This window comes from Capsicum annuum, chromosome 5 (assembly GCF_002878395.1).
Source record: "Capsicum annuum cultivar UCD-10X-F1 chromosome 5, UCD10Xv1.1, whole genome shotgun sequence".
Lineage (NCBI taxonomy): Eukaryota > Viridiplantae > Streptophyta > Magnoliopsida > Solanales > Solanaceae > Capsicum > Capsicum annuum.
This window is the reverse complement of record NC_061115.1, coordinates 3981479-4002613: the sequence shown is the minus strand read 5'-3', so window position 1 is coordinate 4002613 and position 21135 is coordinate 3981479. Positions and strand designations below refer to the sequence as shown.

The window sequence follows — 21135 nt, the reverse complement described above, 5'->3', positions numbered from 1 at the left end:
GTAGATATGCAAGACTGCAACTTATGGCATAGAAGGCTTGGGCACCCTTCTTCTCAGGCTTTGTAATCACTTAGTCTAATAAGACACAAAACAGACTTAGAGGTTCTAAATAAATGCCATGTCTGTCCGCTAGCTAAATAAACTAGAATAACATTTCCTGTTAGTGATTCTAGAGATGTGAAGACTTTTGATGTAGTACATATGGATCTTTGGGGGCCTTACAAAGTCCCTACTTTTGATAAGAAGCACTACTTTCTAACTGTAGTAAATGATCATAGTAGGTATACTTGGATTCACTTGTTATAGTTGAAATCTGAATGTATTGTGGCTATTAAAAACTTCTTGAATTTGATAAGAAATCAATTTGGTGCTTAAATAAAAGTTCTCAGATAAGATAATGGAACAGAATTTATAAACTCACAATCTAGAGAGTTATTTCAATCCTTGGGTGTATTTCATCAAAGTAATTGCCCCTACACACCACAGCAGAATGGGATTATTGAAAGAAAGAACAGGTAAATACTTAATATTGCTAGAGCTATCAGGTTTCAGTCTCAGATACCTATCAAGTTTTGGGGATTGAATGTCAAGGTTGCGGTTTATCTTATGAACAAGTTACGTTCTTCATCTATTGGAGGTAAGAGTCCTTATGAGGTGTTATTCTATAAAATTCCCTCACTGACACATCTCATAGGGTAAAGATACGTATACAAGATCAAGTATAAGGTCAATAGAGAGGTTGAAAGATTCAAAGCCAGACTCTTAACTAAAGGATACAGTCAGCTAGAAGGGTTGGATTATCATGATACTTTCTCACCAGTAGTAGAGATGGTTACTGTAAAAAGTGTCATTGCTCTGGCAGTTTCAAAAGGCTGGTTCATGTACCAGATAGATGTCTACAATGTTTTTTTGCAAGGTGACCTAAATGAGGAAGTTTATATGGAATTACCAGATAGATTCAAAAAAGAAGGGACACACAAGGTTTGCAGATTAGTGAAGTCCTTATATGGACTTAAACAAGCTTCCAGGTAGTGGAACATTAAGCTTACTGCTGCACTACTTAAAGCTAGTTTCTCTCAAAGCATATATGATTACTCTCTTTTCACCTTGAAGAGATCAGAAGGAATGGTAGTGATATTGGCATATGTAGATGATCTTCTTGTTATAGGAAACAATGATGCCATGATAAATAAGGCAAAGGGAATACTACATCAGCAGTTAAAACTCAAAGATCTTGGAGAACTAAAGTATTTTCTAGGAATTGAAGTGTTGAGATCTACAAAAGGAGTTATATTAAACCAAAGGATGTACATTTTGGAGCTCATTGCTGACACGGGACTTGCTGGTGCAAAACCAGCCCTTACTCCAATGGAAACCAATGCCAAGCTAACATCAGGAGAAGTAGACAATTCAGTGGGTGTTACAGAAAATGCTATTCTTCAAGATGTTACATCCTATCAAAGGTTGGTTGGGAAGCTAATGTATGCAACTATTACAAGACCAGACATCAGCTCTACAGTACAAACTTTAAGCCAATTTATGCAATAACCTAAGAAGTCTCATGTGTAAGCTGCAAACAAGGTTGTGAGATACTTGAAAGGCACTGTGGGACAAGGTGTTTGGCTTAAGGCTCAGCCTATAACTGAGCTTGTGTGCTGGTGTGATTCAGATTGGGCTACATGCCCAAATACAAAGAGATCTGTTATAGGTTATGTAGTACATTTTTGTGGTTCTCTAATATTTTGGAAGTCTAAAAAACAGCACACAGTATCCAGAAGTTCAGCAGAAGCTGAATATAGAAGCATGGCTTCATCTTTATCAGAAATTACTTGGCTGGAAGGCCTGTTTTCAAAACTAGGTGTATCTATCAGTAAATCTATCACAGTTTTCAGTGACAGCAAGTCTTCAATAGAATTAGCAGCCAACCCCATTTTTCATGAAAGAACAAAGCACATTGAAGTTGACTGTCACTTCATTAGAGACAAGATGAAGGAGGGATTGGTTAAGCCTATGTATGTTCCAACCAATCACCAAGTTGCTGACATCCTTACCAAAAGTTTGACTCAAAATCAACACCTACACCTTATGAGCAAGCTTGGTGTGTTAAACATTTTGCACCCTTCAGCTTGAGGGGGAGTGTTAAAATGTATTAGTTATTGATCACTTTTCTGAGTACTGTTTTTTGGTTTTTACTGTTACATTGATAAAAGGTTGATTATCCAAGTTAGTTAGTGAAGTTAGTGGAGCCACCAAGTTAGTGGTTGCTGATTAGATTAGTTATCTAAATTGTTAGAGTTAGTTAGAAATGTTCTAGAAGCTCATGTAACATACATGTGAGTCTATAAATAGCAACTATGTCTCTCTCATTGTATACCTTACCACTTGAATAACAATATCTTAGCTCTTTCCTTTCTTCTCTTCTCTGCTTCAATGGCTTCCGTGTGTGTGAGAGCATTATAATGCATCAGTTTAACAACAACAATACTTCCATCCTTTATCCTTTACCAAGACTTAATAAGCTTGGGAATCTTGGATTTGTCTGTAAATGCTTTGTCCGATACTATTCCTAGGTCATTGGAAAAACTTTGTACCTTAAAGCCATCGATGTTTCATTTAATAATTTAGAAGGTGAAATACGCGGTGACGGTGTGTTTACGAATTTGACCCCATCCCCCTTGTTTTCCAGTGTTTTATTTGTGTTGTCTTTGGAAAGACAGGACAGAAACGGTAGGTGTGGTGATTCTGCAATGTTCAGATGAGATAAAAATATAATTAAGAATCTCGCTGTCATCCGAAATAGAGTGTTGATCTTTTTCCAATTTGATGAGAACTTGGGAGCACAATGGTCATCACAACCATCTTTTACTTTAACAGTTCAGTATTGGCTCACTTTTCTATCCTGAAAAATAAAATTATGGAATGTCTTAATCAGTTTTTGATGTTGAACTCTGCACACATAACTCATACAGAATTTAATATCGCAAATCAAACTTTGGTTTGGTTATTTGGAGACTACAAAAGCAATGCAAAAATTTATATTCAAAACTAGACATAGTATAATTAATCCGAATTTATATAGGGAGATAAATTTTATCACAGAGTAAAGCATCTAGTACCCCTAAACTATGACCAAATTTGCTACGACGCACTCCAGCCTCATGGGGGCCCTATTACCTCCTCCCCCAAGCTAAATTTTAGCATATTTTTGTCGATCTTTTTAGCTGACGTGGCACCTTTTATCACTCTTTTTAGATGATGTGGCACCTTTGATGTGGCTCCCATTTTATTTAATAAAGGTGTCACGTCAACACAAAAGGGTGACAAAAATATGCTAAAATTGAGTTCAGGGGTAATAGGACCCTTGTGAAGTTGGAATGTGTCGTAGCAACTTTGGTCATAGTTCGGGGGTGTACTGGATGCTTATCTCTTTATCATACTTGGTTCAAGCGATCCCTATAAATGTTTTGCTAGATAGCAGTTGTAAGTTGGCCTTCGTGCCTCTCTATAGGTGTGGTTCTTCTTAAGCCATAACGGTGTACTTCTAAGGAAGATAAAAATTCTCACTTAAGTAAATTAAGGGATTTTCATTGTAAGGATCATTACATACAAAATATAGTCAAATCTGATGTGAAAGTGAATTTGTGGGGAATTCTTCCATTTGCCGTAAAAACTTGCAGGGGCGGCTCTACAGATATGGTGTCCCAAAGCCAACCATTTTATGTTTGGACATTTAAAGTTTAGTGAGGGAAACGGTTTCTTTTACTTGAAAAACTCAACTTCAAGTTAGAGTTAAAAATTAACTACAACATATAACCAAATTTGACTTGGACAATACAATTGCTCTGTGAAGTAAACTCCATGATAAGTGTGGAATTTGTTTACCGCAATTTGTCAAGTCAAGAAGTAAAGACTTTAAATAACTCTACATAACTTATTCGGAGTTTAATGTCATAAATGAAGCACTGTATAATTAACAGCAAATAGGTTAGTTGCACTAAATTTTATACTGACAATAATTGTATAAGTAACACAAATTTATATATGGAGATTAAATTTTCTCATTTCTTTAAACCAAATGGATCCTGGAAATAGTCAAGTCAAGGTTCTGAAAAGCATTTTGGAAATAGTCAAGTCAAGGTTGTAAATGATGTGATTTATAACAACATTCTTGTACTAATTCTTAACACTTTGTGTTAGAATAATATGATTTTGTGATGTATGACACAGGAACCGTAGCCAATTAAATTTATCTTGTTGTTTAATCATTCTGCTCTGATGGATATTGCTATATAATGATGCGACTTTGGCAACAAAACAAATCAAAAACATATGGAGAAGTACATTCTCTTATTGATTCTTCTATATCTTGTTCAATACTGTACTGTTTCGATATCAGCTGCACCTTCTAATGAGACCGACCAAGAAGCTCTACTAGCTTTCCAAAATCTTATTACAAGTCCTAATCAATTTTTGGCCAATAATTGGACGAAGAACTCTTCTTTTTGCTCTTGGTTCGGTGTCAAGTGCAGTTCCAAAAGGCAAAGGGTTGTAGCCTTGGCTCTTCCTAATTTGCAACTTCAAGGCATAATTTCTCCGTCTTTGGCCAATTTGTCCTTTCTCAGAGAGCTCAATCTCGAGAACAACTTCTTTCATGGGGGTATCCCTTACGGCCTTGGCCACTTGCCTCGCCTACGAGTCATTGATATTCAGAACAATCAGCTGAACGGAAGTATTCCAACAAGTCTATTTCAACACTGGAGAGTTCAAGTAATTTCATTGGCTTTCAATAAACTCAGTGCTGAAATGTGGAAAGGTCCATGGTAAGTACCCAAACTCAGAGTCTTAAATCTCAGGAATAATAGCTTCACAGGTATAATCCCTCCTTCAGTTGGAAATGCCACAAAGTTACTGAACTTTAGTTTGTATGGGAATAGAGTCAGCGGCAACATTCCGGAGGAACTCGGTAATCTGAGTCGGCTTGCATTTTTGAACTTGGCCGATAATCAATTAACGGGTTCCCTTCCTGCACCACTCTTTAATATCTCATCGCTAGTTGGCGTGTCAGTGTCATTCAATAACCTTTCGGGTCCTCTCTTGCTTGATGAAGGGAATATTGTGTCAAATCTAGAGTTCTTAGTTATGCATTACAACCAAATTTCTGGTCCCATTTCTTCCAACATATGCCAACTCACAAAGCTCAAAATTTTGTCCATGTCTTTCAACAAGATAACTGGAGATACACCCCGAAATATTGGTTGTTTATCCAAACTTGAGGAGTTTTATATTGGTGATAATCCCTCTTCAATGGGCAATATTTCCACTCTGCGAAAACTTTATTGTGGAAACAATCGCATAGCAGGGAAAATTCCTCCTGAATTAGGGAAGCTATCAAATTTGAGGCAATTCAACTTTATGTTTAATTATAACCTTATTGGTCAAATTCCAGGGGCTATCTTCAACATATCTTCTTTGGAAATCGTTAACTTCAGTTTCAACAACCTTTCGGGTAGAATTCCGAGCACTACAAGTCTTCATCTTCCAAACCTTAAAGAACTTATCTTGGGAGTCAATCAGATCGAAGGGGAAATTCCATCGTTCATAACAAATGCGTCCAAGCTTGAGAAACTTGGGCTAAACAGGAACTTTCTCACAGGAACTATTCCTAATAATTTGAGAAATCTTCGTGAACTGCGACATTTGTTCATACATACTAATCAACTGACCAATGAACCAAGAGAGCATGAGTTCAGATTCTTCAATTCCTTGGCCGACTGTAGGAAGTTGCAATATCTACAAGTGGGTAAAAATCCGTTGAATGGCGTTCTGCCCAATTCTATTGGGAATCTGTCATCAACGATTCAAAACTTTCAGATAACAAATGCACACGACAATGGCCTCATCCCCTCAAGTATAGGAAACATGAGCGGTCTAAGAGCCCTATACTGGGGAGGCAACAACTTGGCGGGAAATATTCCTTCTGACTTTGGCAAGCTTAAACTCATCAGGCAGTATGTCATTTAACTAATTTGGTTGAATTATATCTGAATGGTAATGAGCTCTCTGGATTAATTCCAGAATGTTTAGGAAATCTAAGCATGCTTCAAGTGCTTTATTTGAATTCTAATAAATTTTCATCAAAATTGCCCTTGAGCATTTGGAAAATGAAACATCTTCTCTATCTACATTCTATAGAGGGAGAAGCTCCACCAAATATTGGAGAATTGGAAGCCATTGTACATCTAGATCTTTCTCGCAACCACTTTTCGGGCATGATACCAAGCAGATTGGGGGATCTCCAAAACATACAGTCTCTTAACCTATCAAACAATTCATTTTCAGGCCAAATTCCATTCTCCCTTTCAAACTTGACAAACTTGGAAGTCTTGGATTTGTCTTTAAATGGGTTGTCAGGTACCATTCCTAAGTCATTGGAAAAACTACCACACGTCACAAATATCAATGTTTCATTTAATGATTTAGAAGGTGAAATACCCAATGGTGGTGCGTTTGCGAATTTCACTATGCAATCATTTCTTGGGAACAAAAGGCTATGTGGAATGCACATATTGGAGGTTCCTTCTTGCCCTATGAATAATCCTGAACAGAAATCAAAGTCTAAAGAGTTTGTCCTGAAAATTGTCATTCCAGTGGTTTCTTCATCCTTTCTGATATTCTTGTTGGTTTCAATTTGGATAATGAAATGGCAGAAGAAACAAAAGTCTAAAGATGTTGAAAAAGTAACGGAGATCGGGACCTATCAATTGATTTCTTATCATGAGATTCGACGAGCAACAAATAATTTTGATGGATCAAATTTAATTGGTGAAGGAAGCTCCGGCTTTGTATATAAAGGCACATTATCTAGCGGAATTGTGGTGGCCATAAAGGTTCTGAATTTGGAAAATGAGCAAGTATGCAAGAGGTTTGATACTGAATGTGAAGTGGTGAGAAATGTGAGACACAGAAATCTTGTTCCTGTGATTACTACTTGTTCTAGTGACAGTATACGAGCCTTCGTTCTGCAATATATGTCCAACAGGAGTCTTGAGAATAGGTTGTACAGAGAAGATTGCCACTTGAACCTACTTCAAAGAGTCACTGTAATGCTTGATACGGCTATGGCAATTGAATATCTACATCATGGTAATGACACTCCGATAGTTCACTGTGACCTAAAGCCGGCCAACATTCTCTTGGATGAAGATATGGTGGCTCATGTTGGTGATTTTGGCATCTCTAAAATTTTAGCCATAAGCAAGTCAATGGCACATACAGAGACATTGGGCACTCTTGGTTACATTGCACCAGGTATAAATAATCCGCTCTCTTTGAATTTGTTTTTATCATAATTAAACTTACCCAAATTCTAGAAGTAGAAGAGCAAGTCTCTATTTGTACATAATTGGTGTTATATTTCAATTAAGTAACTTTCTTTCCTTTCATTCATTTCAAAGAATATGGCTCGGAGGGAATAGTGTCCACTAGTGGTGATGTTTATAGTTACGGCATCATGTTGCTGGAGGTTTTGACCAAAAGAAGGCCAACAGATGAAGAAATATGCAATGAAAATCTTGATTTGAGGAAATGGATAACACAATCATTTTCAGGGACTATGATGTACGTTGTAGATGTCAATCTTTTTTCTGAGGAAGAACAAATCACTTCTAAAAGTGAAATCTGCATAGCCTCCATGGTCGAATTGGCTTTAGATTGCACAATGGAAATTCCAGAATCAAGAATAGCCATGAAAGACGTACTCAAACGACTTAACAAAATCAAGAACACATTTCTGGAAATATGGCAATTTGCATCTCAGCCGATGCCGTTCTTTCTGAGCTCCAAGTTTATATGTTTCTTTTTGTTTATCTTGTTTCCCTGTATTTATGTATTAAAGTTGTTTGTATCACGTGAAGTCATGTATTGTTTGTACTTTAACTGTTATGGTTTCAATAGTTGAATAAACCTTAACTAAATCAAGAAATACTATGTAATACTCATCTCCATCAAACTTCAATACTAGGAGTAAATTGGCCAACACTACCATCATTTGGAAAAGACTTCATTGTTGTGATTTACTTTGAGATAAGCATCTAGTACCTCCGAATTATGATCAAATTTGAGACAACACACTCAGATTTTACGGGATCCTATTATTCCCCTAACTCAATTTTACTGCATTTTTGCCGCCTTTTATGCTTACATGGCACCATGGTCCCGGTAAATGAGTTGCGGTGTATTACACGCACTTTTATTATGCAAAAAGGGTTCAGGGTTGATACGGGTACGATCACGAGGATGCACGTATGTGAGAATGCATTGGACCCGCCTAATAAAGCATCCAAGTGAAGTGTGGAGAAGGCCTTGATCACATCAAAACCGACCCTAAACTTGCACTCCAAGGGCGCCCTTGGTCACATTTCATTAAAGGGACCTTTTGGTCATTTTACCTATTATTTGTAATACACAATAAATAGAATGATGTTGGGTTTTAGTCATTAGTTTTGTTGGATATTGAAGTTGTAACACTTAGAAATATTTCTCTTGAGAGAAAGGCCCCCATGGCCGAAACTTGTAACAAGGGTTTTCAACATTGAGTGTGGATTCAAGCTTGGAAATGTTGGATGCTTGGGAGATCGAGGTCACTCTTGTACCAACGTAAGAGATAGGTTTTTGTTGTGTGTAGTGTTAAGGGTCCAAGGGTGGAATAGGCTCTTGGGTTCTTAAGATTATACCAACCATTGGTCTATCTATCTATCCCTTTTCTTTTATTGTAATCTTATGGTGTTTCCTCTTGTTTAGTGATACAAGAAAGACAAGTAATACACAAAAACATACTCCAAAAATAGTTCACTAGTTCAAGAACCGAGGACCCTTTTGAAGACCACTCTAGGATTCGACAAATACAATAAGAATACAAGAAACAAGGGTGTATTTGACACCAAATCAGACACCACAAACTAACAAAGATATTAACAAGATATCAAGATAACAAGATGAAGAACAAGATGAGCAACAACAAAATGGAAACAACAATACACGCTTTTGACTAGAACAATAACAAAGAGTATAAGAAATGTAAAGATAGGTAGTGAGACATATGTTATTACAAGACCTAAGAACTAGGGTGTGTATTAAACACCTAAACCCTTATAAACATGTAATAATAACACCTACTCTCTTCTTGGACACAAGAGGGACCTCAATCCTTCAAGTACCCAATGTTCCAAGCCATGAATCCAACACGAGCGATTTCACACTCAAGTTGAAGCCTAGTTTTGATTTTGCCTCAAAGGAGAGAGGACTTGGCATTTCAAAATTCATACAAGACTTACAAATATCATCAATAATCTAAGACTAAATGACCTAAAATGTTCTATTTATAGTAGGTTACAAAAATAGTGTGAAATGTCCAAAAGACCCTTTAGTCAAATCCTTTACTTTGGGCACCCTTGGAGTGTAGTTTGTGGACTGTTTTGGAGCCTATTTAGGACTTTCTTTGTACTTCACTTGTACACTCTAAGTCTCGGGTTCAATGCATCTCACATACGTCCATCCTCGTGGTCGTACTTGTATCATCCTCCCCTTCTTGAAAAGGATTCGACCTTGAATTTGTACCTTACAAAATCAAGAGAAGACAAACAAGCACATATCCTCATGACAAAAGGTGTTAGGGTTAGCAAAAATAACATATCAACATGTCATACTGAGGTAGAACAAACTTAAAGTATATCCACAGGTCCTTTGTTTTAAGCATGAAAAGATTAGTACAAATGTGACAAAGGAAGTGGATCGGATAAGCATCAAGACAAAATGACAATAGGCCGAGATTCATCACTTCTCGCCCTAAGATGGTACCAAGATCAAATGGTAGAAGCAATCAAGGACTTAGGTCTCGCCCACGCTCACTCTCCCCTCGGATGCCATCCCCAAAGTTAAGCATACCCTCTTTATCACCATTGGAAATATCATGAACAAAAAGAGGGTTGAGAAAGGTGTTCCACAAGTCAACTTCAAATAAAGGGTTCTCATGCATGCACTTACTACTAGTTTCAAAATCTCCACTAGGCGTATGTACAACATAAGAAACACATAGAGAAGAAGCCGATGGAATTTCTAAACACGTATCACCTTCTCTTTCAGAAAAGTAGTCCTCACATACATACAAACCATCACGGGCAGACCAAGGACCATAATCAAAATCGTCTTCACAAAGACAATCGCAATTCGGGTTTTCTAAACATTCAAGCAAATCAAGATCATCTTCATCTGGTTGATAATTTTGCTCACCCTCACTAGTTGTTGGAAACTCACATACCAACGTAGACTCGCCTTGGTTTTCATAAGGGTCAACTAGTGTGTGAATACTCGTCACTTGGTAATGGAATCGTAGTCAAGTTATAAGTGCTAGCACTAGATGGACACAAATCATTCTCACAAGAAGAATCAATTTCGTCATCTAAAGGATCAACTAGTGCTTGTGTGCCTACCACAAGAGTTTGGTCCACATGTGACCTAACAATATCAAGAGTATCACAAAGGGAAGACTCAAGCACCTCTACCCTAGTCAAAGTCGCAATTACACCCAATTGGCTCCTACTAGCCATAACATAACATTCTAAGTTTATAGGAGTATAGGGGATAGAGTTTTTACCTCATAGCTCATATGAGCTATGACCTTTCTCTTGACATGTGTTCGGGCAGCCCACTTTCTCCCTTTGACCTACCATATAATCCAACCTTTCATTTGCCATAGCTAGGTCTTGGGACATAATATCAAGGTAGGCCAAAATAGCATTGGTGGTATTATTGTCCATGGGTTGAGAGGTTGAAGTTACGGGTTCCCTTGTAATTGTACCTTAAAATAAAAGAACAAGCCTACAAAACAAAACACAAGTTAGTTTAAAACAACCTCACCACACTCTCACACACTTGATCATCGAACACTTGGTTTCACAAGTGTTGAAATTCGGATTGTACTTCGTGAGTGATTGAGGGATGAGTCTATATTTGCCCATAATAGATTTTCATTTGAGTTGACTCGGACTTAAACCAACAAGATACAACGAATTCACAAAAGAGAAAAGCACACAACAAACGCTAAACACGAATGAACGAACACAAAGACTAACTAACAATCTAGTAGATGAATACTAGTTTGCCAATTAGTATTGGAACCGAAGAAATTGAAACTAAGGAACAACAAAAGGAAACTATGAAATTTGAAATTTGATCTTAAATATATTGCGTGAACAGTAAATGATGATATGGCAGCCACGTATTGGTTGCAGTTCTTTAACAGTTTTTATTTTCCAAAGTTGGAAGTCTTGGTCAATTTTTTAATTTGGGAATTTGTGAAATTGGTTAAAGAGGGAAAAATAAGTCTTGGAATCCTCTTTCAATTTTCAAAAAGAAGACTTGACTTTCTTTGTTCTCTCTCCTCAAAACATAGCCCTTAATTCATGAAAAGTTGTTGGTAAATGGTTGTTAAAGTCTTTGGTGGTTGAGGAGTCTTTCAAGACTAACAAACCTTACACATTTTTCCTCCAACATTTTAGATATAACATCTACTTTTCTTTCAATAAAGGATGAATATTGGTGAAGAACACCAAGAACACAAACTTTTGAATCTTGGAGTCTAAGGTTCAAGTTGGTCTCACACTTCAATCAACACTTTCTCAAGTTCCAACTTTTAACAACAACTTCAATAAAAGGTTATTAGGCCACCAATTTATAACAAAATCCTTGGCCAAGCTTTAGAACAACAAGGATAAACCACACGGTCAAAAACAGTGCACCACAACAATGTTCAACAACAATGGGCCAAGTTTATGTTCACAATAACAACATAAAAATACAAGCTCAAATCAAGATATAGACTCAATTTGTTATCTAGGAACAAAAATAACACTTATATACAAAAAATACAAGTAAAAATCTCGTCCAAGAAACAACAAAAACATAATTTTCAGCCAAGAACACAAAATGGACAGATTGCTCTTTTTCCTGGAATTTTCAGTTTTCAACTCTGAAGCCCAAGATTTATCTTGTTAGAACAAAATAAAATATGGATTTGATACAAAATGATACAATAAATACAAGTAACACATGAAAACACACTCCAAAAATAGTCCACTAGTTCAAGAACCGAGGACCCTTTTGAAGACCAATCTCGGATTCGACAAATACAATAAGAATACAAGAAACAAGGGTGTATTTGATACCAAATCAGCCACCACAAACTAACAAAGAGATTAACAAGATAACAATATGAATAACAAGATGACCAATAACACAATGGAGACAACAATACATATTTTTTACTAGAGCAACAACAAAGAGTATAACAAATGTAAAGATAGGTAGTGAGACATTTGTTATTACAAGACCTAAGAACTAGGGTGTGTATTAAATACTTAAATCCTTAGAAACATGTAATAAGAACACCTACACTCTTCGTGGACATAAGAGGGACCTCAATCCTTCAAGCACCCAACATTCCAAGCCATGAATCCAACACGAGTGATTCCACACTCAAGTTAAAACCTAGGTTTGATTTTGCCTCAAAGGAGAGAGAACTTGGTGTTTCAAAAGTCATTCAATAATTACAAATATCATCAATAATCTAAGACTAAATGACCTAAAATATTCTATTTATAGTAGTTTACAAAAATAGCGTGAAATATCCAAAAGACCTCTTAGTCAAATCCTTCACTTTGGGCACCCTTGGAGTGTATTTTGTGGACTATTTTGGATCCTATTTAGTCCTTCCTTTTCAATTCACTTATACTCTCCAAGTCTCAGGTTCAATACATCTCATATACGTCTATCCTCGTGATCGTACTTATATCATTTAGTGCAAGTCATTTGTTGTTATTACTGTTCTTATCATATTGTTGTCTAGATTCTTGTGTTCATCACGTTTTGGTGGATGTTTTGGTGTCAAAAACACCCTTGTATTCTTGTATTCTTGTTATTGTAGTGAATCCGAGAGGGGTCACTCAAAGGGTCCTCAGTTCTCTTGAACTTGTGGACTATTTTGTGTATTTTTTTTTATGTTCTTAGTTGTTATTGTATCATTTGGTATCTAATAATGGATTTATATTGTTCCCACAAGATCAATCTTGGGCTAGCTTGCTTGAAAAATTCAAAAAAAAAATTGTTGTTGAAAACTGAAAATTCCAGTAAAAAAAGCAATTTGTTCATCTTCTTGTGTATTGGCCAAGATTTTTAATTTTATTTGTTGTCTCTAAGTGTTAGTTTTGTTCTTCACTAACACATTGAGTCTATATCTAAGTTTGAACTTTAAGTGTTGGTGTTGGTGTTATAAACATAAGACTTGGCCGCTTCTTGTTGAACATTGTTGTGGTGGGCTATTTTGGCTGTATGGTCTTCAAATTGTTGTTGTTATAAGATTGACCACATGATATTGTTGTTAATTGGTGGCCTAAGAACATCTTTGTTGAAGTTGTTGTCTTGGCCAAGTGTTGAATATATTGTTGTTGTGGATTTGGGAGGAGTCATGTGGAAATTGTTGGTTGTTCTTAAGATTGTTGTTGTTGTTCTTGGTGAATGTTGTTATAGTTCTTGATGTTCTTCACAACCTTCATACCTTGTTAAAAATAAAGTGCTTATTTGATTCAAAAAGGTGAAGGAAAAGGTGTAAGAATTTGTTAGTCTTGCAAGACTTCTCAACCACCAAAGACGTTAACAACCACTATCCAACAACTTTCCATGATACAAGGGGCCATGTTTTAAGGGTGTACGAGAAAGTCAAGTCTTGAAACTTGAAGTTGAAAAAGTCTCCATGATTTGTTTGAATTTCCCTCCTTAAACAAATTCCCCAATTCCCAAATTGAAAATTGACCAAGACTTCCAAATTGGAAAATAACAACTTGTCAAAAACCGCAACCATTACGTGCTGCCACATCATCACATTTTACTTTCGTACAACATATTTAATCTCAAATTTTAGATTTCTTAGTTTCTTATTTGTTGATCTTTCATTTTGTTTAATTGATTCTAGTACTATTTAACAAACTAGTAAACTCCTAATAGATTGTCAATTAGTCCTTTGAATCCATTGTTTGTGTCTACGTTTCTTTTGTGCTTTTGTCATTTTAAAAATCATAGTACTTCTTGGTTAAAGTTCGGACATTAGTTTCCTTGAGTCTTCAAACAAAGAATCCATTCTAACCAAGCAGTAGACTCACTCCTCGACTCATCATGAACTACAAGTCGTCTTGAAACACTTGTAAATCCAAGTGTGAGACGATTAAGTATGTGAGAGTGTGGTGAGGTTGTTTTACACAAACTTGTGTTTTACTTTGTAGGCTTGTTCTTTTCTTTTCTTTTTTTTTTAGGAACAATTGCAAGGGAACCCACGGCTTCAACCTCTCAACCCATGGACAACAATGCCATCAATGTCATTTTGGCCTACCTTGACACTATGTCCCAAGACCTAGCTATGAAAAATGAAAGGTTGGATCATATGGTAGGACAAAGGGTGCAAGTGGGCTACCCAGACACACTTCACGAGGAAGGTCGTAGCTCATGTGAGCTACGAGGTAAAAACACTATTCTCTATACTCCTATGGACTTAGAACATTATGTTGTGGCTAGTAGTATCCAAGTGAGTGTATTTGCGGCTTTGCCTAGGGTAGAGGTGCTCGAGTCTCCCTTTTGTGATACTCTTGGTATTGTTAGGTTGCATGAGGACCAAACTCATTTTGTAGGTACACAAGCACTAGTTGATCCTTTAGATGACGAAATTGATTCTCCGCGTAAGAATGATTTGTGTCCATCTAGTGCTAGCACTTATAACTTGACTAAGGTTCCATTACCAAGTGGCAAGAGTATTCACACACTATATGACCCTTGTGAAAAACAATGTGAGTCTACATTGGTATATAATTTACCAATAACTAGTGAGAATATGGACAATGATCAATCGGGTAAAAAGACTTTGATGCGCTTGATTGTTTAGGAAACTCGAATTATGATTGTCTTGGTAAAGATGGTTTTGGTTGTGATCCCTTGGCTGCCCGTGGTGGTTTGTTTCTAAGTGAGGATTTCTCATTTGAAAGAGAAGGTGATGTGTGGTTAAAATTCCATCTACTTCTTCTTTAAGTGTTTCTTATGTTGGGCATATTTCTAGTGGAGATTTTTAAACTAGTAGTAAGTACATGCATGAGAACCCTTTATTTGAAGTTAGATTAAGGAACACCTTTCTCAACCTTGTTTCTGTACATGATATTTCCAATGGTGATAAAGAGGGCTTGCTTAACCTTGAGGATGTCACCCTAGGGGAGAATGAGAGTGGCCGAGACCTAAGTCCTTGGTTATGTCTTCCATTTGACCCCGGTAACTTCTAAGGGTGTGAAGGATGGATAATTGTTGGTCGGTCCACTTGTTTGAGTGATATTATTGTACGTGTTATGTGGACTTTACTTTCAATTAGGGCACCACCCCTTTGTAATATTTTTTCTAAGCCCGTCATGATTAAAGTCAAGAATGTGTGGTTATATATCAATTATGTACCTCCTTGGCATGTTGATGTTTTTTATTGTACTAACTCTAACCCTTATGTCATGATGATGTGGTGCTTGTTTGTTTTCTCTTCGTTCTTGCAAGGTTTGGATTCGAGGTTGAATCCTTTTCAAGAAGGGGAGGATGATACAAGTAAAATGGTCACCCTAATTTTTGAAGACATGATTGGAGACCATCACTTAAAGGCTCAAGACTTGGTCACCCCGAGGGCATAAGAATATGCAAAGAAGACCCATTTTGAGCCTACTATTGAGCATACCATTCATCAAGGTCATGAGTAGAAGATTTCTTGGAGCATTGAAGACTTGAGGATTCACATTTTTGGACACTTAATAGCTCACGGTTTTTGGGCCATCTTTATTAAGGGAATTTTGGTCACTTTACTTTGCCAAAAATGCACTCAATGGCCACCTCTCTCATTAAGGATAGTGTAGTCATTTGTCTTTTTTGTAATGTAATATAAATTGAATAAGATATTGTTTTTAGGACTTAGTTGTTTATTGATGTAAAACAAACTCTCTCTCTAGTGTGAGGAGTGTAACACCCCTTAGTTGTAGGGCTTGGAAAATCCATCAATCCGTACCTAGGGCTGCCCAAGTGTGGATATCACTTGTGTTGCATCGTTGGCTTGATACATTGGTGTTTAGAGGAGGTAACGACCCTCTTTTGTCAACGTTAGAGTTAGGTTTGTGTCCTGGGTAGTGTTAAGTGATATGGGTCAAAGAGGCATCTTAGCACTCGAGGACATAAAGACGTGAGTAAAGACCCGAGTATCATGACCCGAACTAGGGCCTGGCCATGAAGGATATCCCAAACCATGAAGGACCGAAACGCCCTTCTCTACCTGGTAATCATGCACAACATTCATATAATAAAATAAGATATGGAAACATAATCTGCTACGGAAACATGGTCAATTCTGAATTCAATATAAGTGTAGAAATTGTAAATAAACTACATCTAAATAACATATGACTCAGTCTGCGAAATCTCTACTATATAAAAATCTGACCACCCCCCAGTAGACCAAAATGGAAATACTTGACATAATCTGAAAAGATCGGCCTTCTGAAATAAAGAAGGCTCACCAACAGGACGCCTGTAACTTTGTCTGATAAACTCTACTGCTTTTCTGGACCCCTAGACTGAGCCTCAGAACTTGAAATGAGGAGGGGAAGTCAATACAGATGTACCGATATGAAAAGTAATCCAAAATAAAGATTTTATATAAATAAAATATTTGAGAGCAACTTTGTCAAGAAATTATACATTAAGTGGTTTTCAAAATACATGGGCACGTTCTGAAAACATGGAACCTTTCTATCAATGCAAATTCTGATCTTTGTATTACTTCTGAGTTAAGTGGCACTCCCTTACAAGTTTGATATTCCACGGGTTGTATGGAATCCTCCATTAACTCGACGAGGAAGCCCCCAACCCAAGTGTTCTGCAAGGGTTGGAGTTCCTAAATCTGATACGTCACAGGGCTCTAGGCCAGCGTAATAAATAAACTCGGATCGACAAATCACAGTTTTGGACAATGAGTTGTCTGAACTCACGCCTTCTTCGGGGAACCACCTAAACTCTCTTTATGCCCAATTTTATCCTATTCTGAATCATGCATGTTTCTAGTTTCAACATCTGAAAAATCTAATTTCAAACATGCATTCTATTCTGTTCTGAAATATCATGGCATAATCTGAATTGGTGTCATCACCCCAAGACTTGCAAGTCATGTTTCTGATCCATAATGCAATAAGAATAATCTTTCATAAAAATATAGTTCAGACCACCAAAACATGCAAACAGTATAAAAGATTTTGTGTTCTAAAACATAAGTCAAAACTATGCAAGAACCCTTCAAACATAAGGTGGTCATGTGCTTTTGTCAAAACCATGCATCTTTCATTATATGTACATTTCACATTTATCAATACAAACAAACCTCTCTTTTGAATTCAAGATTCATATCAAATCATTCATAAACCAAGGCTTTCGTAACAAGCTTTTCAAGATGCATTTCAAAACAATTCATAACATTTGAAACATGGAAACAATTACATCAAGAGAGGGATTTCATGTGAGTCATGCTCTCAATTTCAAATATCAACTCAAATCTCATACATATATGTATATAAGTTTTCAAATCACTTCGGGGAAAGACCAAAAGGCCAAAAAAATATCATTAAATCTTCTAAAACATGAATACATTCATAATCCAAAACCCTTTTCTTGAAATATGATTTCTATGCCCATGAGATTTGTAGGAAAATCCCACGTACCTTAATTCCAGATGATACTAGGTAATTCTCAAAGCTTACGGATTGGGGATTCCAAATCTTCGATCACTTTTGAAAACCCACAGTTAAATCTTGAGATATATTGATCTTTGGGTTGAAACTATAAGGGGAGTTCTTGGTGATTTTGAGAGGAAATAAACCTATTTTGGTGTTATGGGATTTTAATCCCATGTTAGATATGATATGGGGTTGAAAAATATCGCATTTACCCTTAATGAGTCAGAGAAGGAAGCTAAAAATTGACCCTAGGCTATACCTAGGGCGGAGCCCTGCTTAGTCCACCGCTCTAGCCCGGGCGTCGCCCCCCTTAGAGAACCGCTCTAGCCCAGGCGACGCACTGCTTATAGCCTTTTGCAACTGGTCACAAAAATGATTGTAACTTTTCGCTCCGGTATCGAATTTTTGCAAAATTGGTATAGTTGGAAATGTAATTCAATTATCTACAATTTAGCGAGTCTTGGGATGAAAACTTCCATGTATATAAGGAGTTATACACGTTTGAAGTAGACTCTTATAGAATCGAATATCGAATTTTGGACGAATCAAATGATCTTAGCTTAACTTTGTTCTAAGTCATTGCTATGAATATTTTTCACCTATAAACTACTTCATAGACTAGGATAATGATCATTAAACTTGTCTTCAAATGATAATCACTTGGATTAGATCTTAGATGCATAGAAACGATGGTTAGAATTCTAGCACAAAAATACGAAGTGTTTCACCGAGCTTGTGGGGATTCCCATCCAAGGAACAAGATTTGAAATGTTGAGAAAAAGTACCAACACTCCAAAACCGTCCGAGGAGTACACTTCAAGGCCGCCCCTTGTTTGGGCTCATTAAGGGCCTTTTGGTTATTTTTGTAATAAGTGTTGCCCTAGTCTATAAATAGAATATTTAGGTCATTTTTTCATTTATAACTTTGATGATATATCTTTTAAACTCATTGAGAGTGTTTGGCAAGGTGGAATCCTTGTGTTGTTAACTTGCTTAAAAATAGTAGTTGCTTGGGGTTTCGATTCCCTTGAGGTCTCCGTAAGAGTGTAGGTGTCTTGTATTCATGTTTTTTGTGTTTTGATGTTTAATATACATCTTAGTTCCTATAACGTGTAGTACATTATGTCTCACTATCTATTCTCTTAGTTATAGTCATCTTGTTTTCCATTTTGTGTTGCTTGTTCATCTCGTGATAGTGGACTATTTTGTGCCATTTCATGGGCTGTTTTAGCACGTCATAGGTCGTTCATGTATCATTTGGTATCATAGCCATCATTGATTTCGTTCACACAAGATCAATCTTGGGCTTGTTCACTCAAAAAGTCAAAAAAAGTTTTGAAAAACTGAAAAACTCAAAAATAGTAATCTGCCCATGTTTTTGTGCTTAGGCCAAAATTTGAAGCCAATGTTTCTTGTGATTTTGTGTGTTTTTTGTTTTCTAGCGTTACATATTTGTTTTCTAACATTAGAAGAGGTGTCCAAGGTCGAAAATCTCACAAAAAGAAGTTATTCCACGGGTTTGGTGTCTTGGCCGAAGTGTTGTTGTTGTTTGGCCGAATTTGTGTCTAGATTTAGGTGTTGTTTTGATTGTCTTTGTTGTTTCTTGAGTTGGTTTTATTTCTCTCTAACACTACTTGAGTCTAAACCTAGTTCTTGAGCAAAAAAATTGCAAGTTATTGTGGGAAGAGTGGACGATTTTGTCGTTGTTGTTGTTGTAGTTCTTGTCTTGTGTTGAAGAAGTCTTGTAAAAGGTTTTTGTTTGATCCAAATTCAAAGGAAAGAGATCATGGGTTCTTGTTAGTATTGAAAAAACTTTCAAAACATTACGAAAGGGGAAAAAAAATAAAACACCTCCCAAAAGTCTTCATACCAAAAGGGTGTAAATTCATTTTTTCTAGACAAGCCAAAAGAGGAAAGGGGGACAAGACCTCCAAAAGGTTGTCTTACCATTTTGGTGCAAGTAGGTGAAAGACTTTATAAGTCTTGAAAGTGGAGTCTAGACCTTGTTTGTCCTATACCTTGGCCGAAATTATCCTCTTCCATGCATGAAATTGAACAACTAGTTTCTTGAAACAAAAATTTTTCAACTTCAACCACATTCCAACATCCAATAGTTAAGTGCCACATCATCAAAGAGCTCAAGAACATTGGATATTCTAGTTTCACTTTTTTGTTTCCATTAGTTTTAATTTTGTTGATTCTCATGCTAATTAGCAAACTAGTAAATACCTACTAGATTGTAGATTAGTTTTTGAGTATATTTTCTTTCGTGTTAAGCATTGTATTGTGTGCTTTTCTCATTTTTAAGTTATAGTATTTTATTTGGTCCAAGTTCAAACACCATTTTTTGAGTTGTTTCAAACAAGAATCTACTCCGGCCTCGAGCCATAATGTAATACCCCGGAAAATTTTTCATTGAAATTTCATGCGTAAACGTGTTGGGTTCTATCTTCTAGAATGAATTATAAATTTTCCGTGTGGAATGTCTTAGATTATGATCCACCATTGCGTAGAATATAGAATAATCTTTCCAATTATATGTGGATCACCAAAACGGACACCCGAGCGATGAGTTATGAACATTCCGATCGAACCGTGAATAGTAGTGAACAGTAAAACGTGCAGGAAAAAGTACTGAGGCCTAGCATATTTTTGCTCCAACTTTAAATGATCATAACTCCTTGTAAATAATGATCTGGGTGATCTACTATATATAAACGGAAAGCTCTGCGAGTCCTCTTTCTAATGAAATTTTTTCATCCAATTTGTCTATCGGAGCAAAAAGTTATGGTCGATCTACTTCAGCCTACCAAAAGTGAATTTTTGGGTCAATTTCAAATGATCATAACTCCTCGTACACAATGATCTGGGTGAGATACTATATATCAATGGAAATATATGAGAGTCCTCTTTCTAATGGAATTGGTTTCATCTAATTTAGATATCGAAGTAAAATATTATGGTTGATCTACTTCAGACTATCAAAACAGTCCACCAAAGGACAGATTCGAGAATTATTTGATTTTTAGAGGCGTTTTGGTCATTTTCCCTCACCGAAAATCCGTCCAAACCCTATATTAAATCCTATTAGAAGCATTATATGTTATATTTAATCAAATTTTTTCAAAAAGAAAACCCTAACCTCCTACATCCAACTTCAAGAACCTCCAAAGTTCACCATTAATCCTGCAAATTTATTCAAGATTCCAAGTTCCTAGTTCAAGAACTCCAAGAACCATCATTCAAAGGCACGATTAACATCTCAAAAATGAGTATCGATCTAAAGTTCATC

At 36.5% G+C, this 21135-nt stretch overlaps 1 protein-coding gene across 1 annotated transcript; it reads left to right on the top strand.

The window, feature by feature from the left end:
• The first annotated feature begins 4329 nt into the window (after positions 1 to 4329).
• Positions 4330 to 7957, top strand: LOC107871557 (receptor kinase-like protein Xa21). Its single transcript, XM_047412936.1, has 5 exons — positions 4330 to 4820; positions 4920 to 5986; positions 6076 to 7308; positions 7455 to 7842; positions 7954 to 7957. Exons 1-5 carry the CDS (start codon positions 4330 to 4332, stop codon positions 7955 to 7957), a joined length of 3183 nt encoding a protein of 1060 aa, XP_047268892.1.
• Positions 7958 to 21135: the final 13178 nt, after the last annotated feature.